General features: G+C 45.6%; 1 protein-coding gene across 1 annotated transcript in view; it reads right to left on the bottom strand.

Moving 5' to 3' along the window:
• Window positions 1-1,844: 1,844 nt before the first annotated feature.
• Window positions 1,845-10,416, bottom strand: part of TAP1 (transporter 1, ATP binding cassette subfamily B member) — a gene marked incomplete at its 3' end in the record, with an annotated part of 20,948 nt that continues 12,376 nt past the window's right edge. Inside the window, exons 5-9 of the mRNA XM_015826094.1 lie at window positions 8,529-8,726; window positions 5,990-6,118; window positions 5,676-5,864; window positions 2,599-2,772; window positions 1,845-2,004 (exon numbers count right to left, since the gene is read on the bottom strand). Coding sequence (XP_015681580.1) covers window positions 1,845-2,004; window positions 2,599-2,772; window positions 5,676-5,864; window positions 5,990-6,118; window positions 8,529-8,726 — 850 coding nt within the window. The remainder of the gene's footprint in view (window positions 2,005-2,598; window positions 2,773-5,675; window positions 5,865-5,989; window positions 6,119-8,528; window positions 8,727-10,416) is intronic.

The raw sequence follows: 10,416 nt of genomic DNA, 5'->3' as shown, positions 1-10,416 counted from the left end.
AATCAGTTTTGTTCCATTTTATGACCTTTCTTGCCACAGTGGATCACTGCAGTTGTCAAGGTAGTAACCTGTTTGTCCATTGGATCTGGCTCCCCCGTTGACTTTGCTTGTCAGGAGGTCCCAAAAGGGGATCACACGAACCCAGGACACTGCAACCATCACAGCAACAGCGCTTAAGACTTATACACCGCTTCATAACGCTTTACAGCCCTCTGGTTTACAGAGTCAGCCTATTGCCCCCAACCATCTGGATCCTCCTTTTTACCGACCTCGGAAGGATGAAAGGCTGGTCAGGATCTAACTGCTGGCTGTGGGCAGAGCCACCACGGCTCTTCATAAATATGAGTCTGACACCAGTGAGATTAGCAAAAATGTTTAAAAATACTTCAAACAACTGTGGGAGATGCAAGGTACTTATTATCCTATCTGGTGGACATGCCCTAAAGCAAAAAAGATTTTGGGGTTAAAATACATTTATGGTTGGAGAAAATGACTAAAAAACAAATAAGACTTTAAACCAGAATTATTTTTGTTAGGAATAATAGGTCATCTAGTCAGGCAGGAAACCCTATACTATTTCAGACAAATGGCTGTCCAGTCTCTTCTTAAAAACTTCCAGTGTTGGAGCATTCGCCGTTTCTGGAGGCAGGTTGTTCCACTGGTTAATTGTTCTAACTGTCAGGAAGTTTCTCCTTAGTTCTAGGTTGCTTCTCTCCTTGATTAGTTTCCATCCATTGCTTCTTGTCCTGCCCTCAGGCACTTTGGAGTATAGCTTGTCTCCCTCTTCTTTGTGGCAGCCCCTGAGATACTGGAACACTGCTATCATGTCCCCCTCATCCTTCTCTTCATTAAACTAGACATACCCAATTCCAGCAGCCGATCCTTATATGCTTTAGCCTCCAGTCCCCTAATCATCTTTGTTGATCTTCTCTGCACTCTTTCTAGCGTCTCAACATCTTTTTTACATCGTGGTGACCAAAACTGGATGCAGTATTCCAAGTGTGGCCTTACTAACTAGGAGAAAGATTGCAGATATTTAATACTACACGTGCTAATGGCAGCAAGAATTGTATTTGCCCAACATTGGAAAAATGAAAATTTACCGGCTGAAGAAGCATTAATGAAGAAAATTTTAGAGTGTGCAGAAACAGACAGATTGACTTTAAAGATAAAAGAGAAAGAAGACTCGGTGTGCTTTAGAACATGGGATAATTTCTATCAATGGCTAGAAAGACGGGTTACAGAGAAAGGAATGTGATATGTAACTTTGAATATATATTAGCAAGAAGAAGGCTATTGAGTGACTAATTAACATGTTGATGATAATTAACTATTATTTATTATTGTTTGTTAAACACACGAACCCAGACATTATGCTGTTTGCTAAATATTGAGAATGTTATTTGGAAAAACCTCAACCCCAACCCTAATCCTAACCCAAATCCCAACCCCAGCCCCGACCCCACCTTATTCCTAACCCCATAAAAACTAATATAATCTATACAAATAAATAAATAAATAAATATGAGTCTGAATATGAGCCAGTTGCCAAGCATCTGAATTTTGATCACGTGACTATGGGGATGCTCCAAAAGGCCGTAAGTGTGGGAAATGGCCATAAGACACTTTTTTGGTGTTGTTGTAACTTTGAACGGTCGCTAAAGGACTACCTGTAATTTGGGCAATGAGACATCTGCAAGAAAACAACCTTGCTCAGAAACCACCAAGGACCCCCCCCCGCCCCGATGTTTTCCACTCCTTGACAACTGCCACGTGACCCTCTTTAATCAGCCGCGGACACCCTTGCAGTCAACCCCTTGCCAGAGATATGTGGACTCCTTTACTTGTGTCGTAGCCATGGCTCATTGTGGAGATGAATCGATGGACTCCCACACGCTGAGTAGCCTGGATCACCTTCTCTTGACTTTGGTCTTCCAAGCCGTAGGCGATGTTGGCACGCAAGGATCGGGCAAAGAGTATGGGATTTTGGCTCACCAGCGCCACCTAACAGGAGGGAAAAAGAACAGGGCGTTTCATTATTCCAAGCGGAGTTTGGAAGCAGAAGCTCCCGATTCAGTCCCAATTTCGTTCCATACAGTTATCAACCTTGTGAACTCTCAAGCTCCCTCTTTCCGCTACGTACGCAAGATGGACAAGGATTAATATTTATATGTTATTTATGTGTAAGGGTGTAGGTATATACGTATGTATGTATTCAATTTGTATTTTGCCGACAAAAAGTTAAAGGGAGACTAGTATAGCTATTTCAAGCTATTTAGCTCTCATCAGCTAGCCATATCCTTCTGAGATTCGAACCTGGGCTGCTTGCATATTAGGCAGCTGTATTGACCTCTAGGCCAGTGATGGCGAACCTTTTAGAGACCGAGTGCCCCTACCCAAAGCAAAGCCAAAGGCGGTGAGCCCGGTTTACTTAACGACTGCACGGTTCACTTAGCGACGGTGGCAAAAAGGTCGTAAAATGGGGTGCAGCTTACTGGACTGTCTTGCTTAGTGGCAAAAATGCTGGGCTCAGTCATGGTCGTAAGAATGAGGACCACCTGTCTCAGCCACCTGCCTTTACTAGATGGCATCCCTTACCTTTTGATGCAGGAAGTGATGCTCGTATTCGCTCAGGTTCTCGTCGTCCAGCACCACCTGCCCTTGGTCAGGCTCGTAAAACCTCTGGAGCAAGGCCACCACCGTGCTCTTCCCGGACCCGGAGGGGCCCACCAAGGCAGTCACAGTACCAGGACTCAGCTCTAAAGACACTCCCTGGAAGAAGAGAACACCGGGTATCAATTCTATCCAACTTAAGAGATAATAATAATAATAATAATAAAGTTGGAAGGAACCTTGGAGGTCATCTAGTCCAACCCCCTGCTCAGGCAGGAAGCCCTATGCCATTTCAGACAAAGGGCTGTCCAGTCTCTTCTTAAAAACTTCCAGTGTTGGAGCATTCACCGGTTCTAGAGGCAGGTTGTTCCACTGATCAATTGTTCTTAACGGTCAGGAAGTTTCTCCTTAGTTCTAGGTTGCTTCTCTCCTTGGTTAGTTTCCATCCGTTGCTTCTTGTCCTGCCTTCAGGCGCTTTGGAGAATAGCCTGACTCCCTGTTCTTTGTGGCAGCCCCTAAGATATTGGAACACTGCTATCGTGTTCCCCCTCGTCCTTCTCTTCATTAAACTAGACACACCCAATTCCAGCAACTGTTTCTTGTATGTTTTAGCCTCCAGTCCCCTAATCATCTTTGTTGCTCTTCTCTGCACACTTTCTAGAGTCTCAACATCTTTTTTGACATCGTGGTGACCAAAACTGGATGCAGTATTCCAAGCGTGGCCTTACCAAGGCATTGTAAAGTGGTATTAATACTTCACTTATTCATACTGCAGTTTTGGTTGGGGTTGGCTGGGATGGGATGGGACAGTACTGCAACAAGTTCACAGTACAGCCCCATCGTTGAACAGTTCTCCTCACCTTTGCTGGGCTGCCTATTGGCTTATTTCTTCCTCTGAGCAGAAACTATTAACAAGGAGAGGACTAAGATCTGTCCCTCCTTCCCCTTTGCTTCCTAAGTTAGTCTTCGGCTTTGATATGTATTGCTGGATGCTCTCTCCTTTGGCCAGCACTGACAACGGAGTCAATTGGAGGCTAAAACATATAAGGAATGGGTGCTGGAATTGGGTATGTCTAGTTCAACGTAGAGAAGGACATGATAGCAGTCTTCCAATATCTCAGGGGCTGCCACAAAGAAGAGGGAGTCAAGCTATTTTCCAAGGCGCCTGAAGGCAGGACGAGAAGCAACGGATGGAAACCAATCAAGGAGAGAAGCAACCTAGAACTAAGGAGAAACTTCCTGACAGTTAGAACAATTAGCCAGTGGAACAACCTGCCTCCAGAAGCAGTGAATGCTCCAACACTGGAAGTTTTTAAGAAGAGACTGGACAGCACTTTGTCTGAAATGGTGTAGGGTTTCCTGCCTGAGCAGGGGGTTAGACTAGATGACCTCCAAGGTCCTTTCCAACATTATTATTATTATTATTATTATTATTATTATTATTATTATTATTATTATTATTATTATTATTATTATTATTATTGTTGTTGTTGTTGTTATTGTTGTTGTTGTTGTTGTTGTTGTTGTTATTTGGCTAGAATCTGAACACCAAGATGAGTAAGACTACAAAATGGCCTTGGGCTCCCAGATTGGGCACTGAGCATCTCTGACCGTTGAAACTGAGTTAAAATCCCATTAAGCCAAGTTAGACCTAAGCCTGCCTTGGCTGACCTCAAAAAGCTAATCTAGGTTGGCTCTGGCCAATACCTGGACGGGAGACCACTAGGAAATCCAAGGGCTGTAGACTAGGACTGGAACGTTGACAAAGCATCCCATATGGTTGCCAAGATAGCACTACAAATGCATCTTTAAAATCACCCTGAGTTGTGTTCACCTTTAAGGAAGCTTTTGTTGGAATATAGCATAAGTCACTCCATCTTGTAACCTTCAGCAAGTTTAATCCTATACTAATTGTGCCTACGTGTTAGGTTGCAATCTGCAACTGCATACGCGTAAGGTAGTGAAGGACAGAGAACAAAGGGACATGTCAAGAAAGCTGTTTGTGCAAGTTGTAATATTGTCACTTCCTGATAAGACCTTCCAATGTGAACAACAATGGCAACTTTTACTGTGAACTGTTAGTCGCATATGCCATGTATTAGATAAGATACATTTTGTAAAACTTTCTGTCTCTAACCTCCAAAACTCCCACTGTTGTAACCCTCACCCCCCTGCTGCAAAAGCCTTCTGCCTGCAATTTGCTTTGTTATGATTGCTAATAAAAGAGGTCCCCAGAGACTGTTCTGGGCTGATCTCATCCCGAGGAAACCTGGTGTGGTGTCTTCATATCACAACTCATGAATCGGCCCCCGGGCGAGGTCTGAAACCAAGCCGGGAGACTCAGGTCCCGGTTTCCCACAAGCTTTATTTTATTTTTTTTACAGACCCTACAGATTTCCATACAGGTTTCACCGACTCTCCTGGAGAGAAATAATTGGAGTTTCGCCTCCTGACCTCAGCTACATTTTGATTTTCTCCGGCTGCATTCACACATCCTTGACCGAGTCAATGTATGACCCACAAGATGAAAACCTCGGTTACCTTTAAACTTGGCTTAGTTAAGTTGCGTGAATTCAACCCATTTGACTGGTTTGTAATTTCATCTTGGCCTCCAGAAGTTGTGGGTGCTCCATCGCTGGTTTTTAAGAAGAGACTGGACAGCCATTAGTTTGAAATGGTCTAGGGCAAGAAGTAGGCAACCATGGCTCTTTTATGACTCGTGGACTTCAACTCCCAGAATTCCTGAGCCAGCCAACATGGCTGGCTCAGGAATTCTGGGAGTTGAAGTCCACGAGTCATAAAAGAGCCAAGGTCGTCTACCCCTGGTGTAGGGTCTCCTGCTTGAGCAGGGGGTTGGACTACAAGACCTCCATGGTCTGTTCCAGTTCTGTTATTCTGTTATGAATTGGCCTAACTCAGATTATCAGGGTTATTCAGTAACAGAGTTAAGTGATCACAGGATGGTAGGGACTTGGTCATAGGCAGTTCTCCTCATATCCATTCTTGGTCCCACACCCAAGGTATGGCGATTCCCTTCTCAGAATCCAGTCCCCATCACCAACCTTCAGGACTGGAGAGTTGCCGTTGCTGGGATAGGAGAACCAAACATTTTCAAGCTTCATGTATCCTTTTAAATTTGCGGGTGCCAGCGTTCCCGAGGGCTTGATTTGGGGTGTCCGGTCCATATACTGAAAAGCCTTTTCTGATGAACCTACGGCTTTTTGCACAGAGGGATAAGACCTAACGAGGACCTAGGAGAGACAGGAAACAGGCGTCGTGAGGGACACATTTTGAGGAAGGGTCTTCGCACCTTTCTGGGCTTCCAGGCATGAGGCCGAATTTCTTCCCCCGGTGCTGGGCCAGTCACAAAACTTACCTGCATCACTGTGGACAGCTCACTCTCCTGCAGGACAAAGGTAACAAGAGCTCCACCACTCAACTTCCCTTGAGTGACCAGGTGTCCCCCATAATAGAGAATCCCCACTTTGAGGATCAGTTGTAAGATCTGGAGGAGAGAAAAAAAGGGGGGGATTAGCATGAAACTCCTCGGTGCTCTCTGAGCTGGGCTGTTTCCTTGCAGACGTTTCATTACCCATCTAGGTGACGTCATCAGTACTGGAAGGGAGTGGGGTGTGCAGAGAGGAGAGGGAGGAGGTGGTGGTGGAGGAGGTAGTGGAGGAGGAGGAGGACTGTGGGGTCCTTGGTGCTCTCTGAGGTGGGTTGTTTCCTTGCAGACATTTCATTACCCAACTAGGTGACATCATCAGTACTGGAAGGGAGTGGGGTGTGCAGAGAGGAGAGGGAGGTGGTGGAAGAGATAGTGGAGAAGGAGGACTATGGGGTCCTTGGCGCTCTCTGAGCTGGGTTGTTTCCTTGCAGACGTTTCATTACCCATCTAGGTGACGTCATCAGTACTAGAAGGGAGTGGGGTGTGCAGAGAGGAGAGGGAGGTGATGGAGGAGGTAGTGGAGGAGGAGGAGGACTGTGGGGTCCTTGGTGCTCTCTGAGCTGGGTTATTTTCCTGCAGACGTTTCATTACCCAACTAGGTGACGTCATCAGTACTGGAAGGGAGTCGGGTGTGCAGAGAGGAGAGGGAGGATGAAGTGATGGAGGAGGCAGTGGAGAAGGAGGAGGACTGTGGGGTCCTTGGTGCTCTCTGAGCTGGGTTGTTTTCTTGAAGACGTTTCATTACCCAGCTAGGTGACGTCATCAGTACTGGAAGGGAGTGGGGTGTGCAGAGAGGAGAGGGAGGTAGTGGAGGAGGAGGAGGACTGTGGGGTCCTTGGTGCTCTCTGAGCTGGGTTGTTTTCTTGAAGACATTTCATTACCCAGCTAGGTGACGTCATCAGTACTGGAAGGGAGTGGGGTGTGCAGAGAGGAGAGGGAGGTGGTGGTGGTGGTGGAGGAGGTAGTGGAGGAGGACTGTGGGGTCCTTGGTGCTCTCTGAGCTGGGTTGTTTTCTTCCTGGCAACTAACAAGCTCCAGACATCTTCTTTGCCATTGCCTGTGTCTTCTTAGTGCTGAGAGAGAGGGATTGGCCCAACTGGGGCTTCAGGCAGGACTAACACTCACACTCTCCTAATTTTTCTACCCCGGTATCTTAATCCCCTACACCAGAGGTCTCCAACCTTGGCACCTTTAAGACTTGTGGACTTCAACTCCCAGAATTCCTCAGCCAGCCATGTTGGCTGAGGAATTCTGGGTGTTAAAAGCCCACAAGTCTTAAAGCTACCAAGTTTGGGGACCCCTGCCCTACATCAGAGACAGTGCCAGAGATTTTAGCATAGCCCGGCAGGTTTAAGAGAGAAAGTAAGTGCCTTAACTAAATCCTCACTGCTATGTCCGGTCAGTGTGGTAAAACAAATCAAGATGGCAGAAGGAACCACTTTTGACGTTTTTGAACAAATGCTGCAGACACTCCGGTCCCAAAAACGGGATTGGCCTACCCCACCCAGGCCAGCAGAGGAAGCATGATGCGGGCCTCATCGGCCAGGGAACTCTAGATGGCCAAGAGAAGGCGCGTTCCTTTTGGAATATCTTTCCCCCACCCCCAAGAGTGAAATGGGCAGCTGGTAAATTAGAGAGAGAGAGAAAGAGAAAGAGAAAGAGAGAGAGAGAGAGAGAGAGAGAGAGAGAGAGAGAGAGAGAGAGAGAGAGAGAGAGAGAGAGAGAGAGAGAGAGAGAGAGAGAGAGAGAGAGAGATGATAGAGATAGATGATAGAGATAGATAAGATAGATGATAGATAGATAATAGATGATATAGATAGATGCTAGACAGATGACAGATAGATATAGATAGATCAGATAGATAGATAGATAGATAGATAGATAGATAGATAGATAGATAGATAGATAGATAGATAGATAGATAGATAGATAGATAGATAGATAGATAGATAGATAGATATAGGTAGATAAATAATAGATAGATATAGATAGATATAGAGATAGATAGACAGCCATTTGTCCAAAATAGTATAGGGTTTCCTGCCTGAGCAGGGGGTTGGACTAGATGACCTCCAAGGTCCCTTCCAACTTTATTATTATTATTATTAGATAGATAGATATATGTTGATAGATGATAGATATAGATAGATATAGATGATAGAGAGAGAGAGAGAGAGAGAGAGATAGATAGATAGATAGATAGATAGATAGATAGATAGATAGATAGATAGATAGATAGATAGATAGATAGATAGATAGATAAATAGATAGATAAATGGATGGTAGATCTAAATCTGAATCTGAATCTAAATCTATCCAAAATAGTCAGCCCCACTTGCTCTGGAGGCACAAAGCTCCATGGGTCACACAAAATTTGGCATCATCCTTGTGCAGCCCGCATCACCTCGCCCTCCAAGGAGCCCCAAGCGTTGCTCCCAGCCTCTCCCGCCCAGGTCTGCATCTTTACCTCAGGAACCCCTAGGGAGGCACCGTAGGCCACGGCCTCCTTCTTGTTGAGCTGGTAGGTCTCTTCCAACTTCTTTTCGTAGCACTGAGCCGCCCCGTCCTCGTTGGCAAAGCTGCGGACGGTGGAGATGGCCTGGAAGGTCTCCATTGCGACCTCGTTAGCCTTGGCTAAGGACTCCTGGACCTGCGTGGCCAAACTCTGGAAGGAGAGAGAGAGGAAAGAGAAAGAGGAAAGATAACGAAGCATATCCAAAATGGATTAGGTCAGTGATGGCGAACCTTTTAGAGACCGAGTGCCCAAAAACTGGCCCCACCCCTGCTCCACCCCCGCTCCGCCCCACCCTGCCTGCCCACAGGGCCACTCACGGCCTCCAGGGCCCGCCACAGATCACCCAGGCAGCCCAACAGTGCCATGGCAGCCACACCCTCTGCCCACACCCCGCAGCATCAACTGTGCGCGTTGGGGCATGAGGGCAGAGTCTTGTCTACGCTGCCAGGCTGCCATGTGCTTGGCTGCGCTGCTCCGCGTGGGCCATGCTCAGGGGCAACTCTCCTCCAGGGAGGCTGCTGGTGAGGAGGGGGTCGTGGGCGGAGGCAAGGCTGGGGCAACGGCACGTGTGCCGACACATAAGGCTCCGAGTGCCGCCTGTGGCACGCGTGACATAGGTTCGTCACCACAGGATTAGGCTAAAGATGTTCGATCTGAACCCCCAAATTTTGTAATCAACTCTATTGCCCGTGTACAACTTTTTACAGGGAGGCAACTTTGGAAGTGAGCCAAGGGGAAAATTAATGAAACCATCCCAAAGATGTTTTTTTCCAGAGGCAACAGGACTTTCTTGTTTTTCTTTGAAGACGTTTCGCTTCTCATCCAAGAAGCTTCTTCAGTTCTGACTGGATGGTGGGGAATGGAAGGATTTATACTCCTTGCAGACAGCCGGTCATTTGCCTTCTTTTAGCGAGTCGTTAAAATTACCTGGAGGCTTCTCTGCGTCTCCAGGGTCACCTGAGTAGTGCAAATGGGAGTGGAACCTTCTTGGAACTGTTGAAAAGACTGTGTTGTAGACTAAACATAACTGATGTTGTATATCTCCCGCTCTGTTGAGAGAGAGCTGTTCAATTTTGACATAAATGGCCTCTTTGACTCATCAAAGAGGCTATCTATGTCAAAACTGAACTGCCCTCTGTCAACAGAGGGGGAGGCATCCGACATCATCTATCTCCAGTCTACAATATGGTCCTTTCAACAGTTCCAAGAAGGCTCCACAAAGCAATTTTAAAAATAACCCTTTTAAATAGGGATCTTTCCCCACTTCGGCACCCACCAGATGCATTAGGGCTTTCATCCCCAGGAAAGGATGGTAGAAATAAGCAGTATTTCTAAACACTTGTTTGAATATGGTTAAAAGAATAGTTAAATTTTGGATATGAATGAGTTCCATAGTAAGAGAGATAGGATTTACAAGTAGTATAGTATTTTTTTATGATATGGGAAATGTAAAAATATTGGGATGATTTTAAGTGAATGAAATGTTTTGGATATTTAAATGTAATCAGTTCTGAGAAAACTACAACCGATAAGAAATGTTTTGAATACCGAGGGGAAATTAAGCTTAAATTCTGAAAACAGGACCTGTAGTGATTTACACAAGATGGTTTTTTTTTTGCAAATGCAACTGTAACATAAGTTGATTAGAAAAGATGCTACATATTGATGTTATCGTCATTCTCATAAATACTAGAAAAATGTTTATATTCAATTTTGTATGTGTTAAAAGTACTGAGAACTATATTGGCTCAAGGCTGGTAAAACAAAGATGATTAGGGGACTGGAGGCTAAAGCATATAAGGAATGGTTACTGGAATTGGGTATGTCTAGTTTAATGAAC

Source organism: Protobothrops mucrosquamatus, unplaced genomic scaffold, assembly GCF_001527695.2.
Source record: "Protobothrops mucrosquamatus isolate PMUCROS unplaced genomic scaffold, P.Mucros_1.0 scaffold2955, whole genome shotgun sequence".
Taxonomy (NCBI): domain Eukaryota; kingdom Metazoa; phylum Chordata; class Lepidosauria; order Squamata; family Viperidae; genus Protobothrops; species Protobothrops mucrosquamatus.
This window is presented reverse-complemented; position numbering and strand designations above follow the sequence as displayed.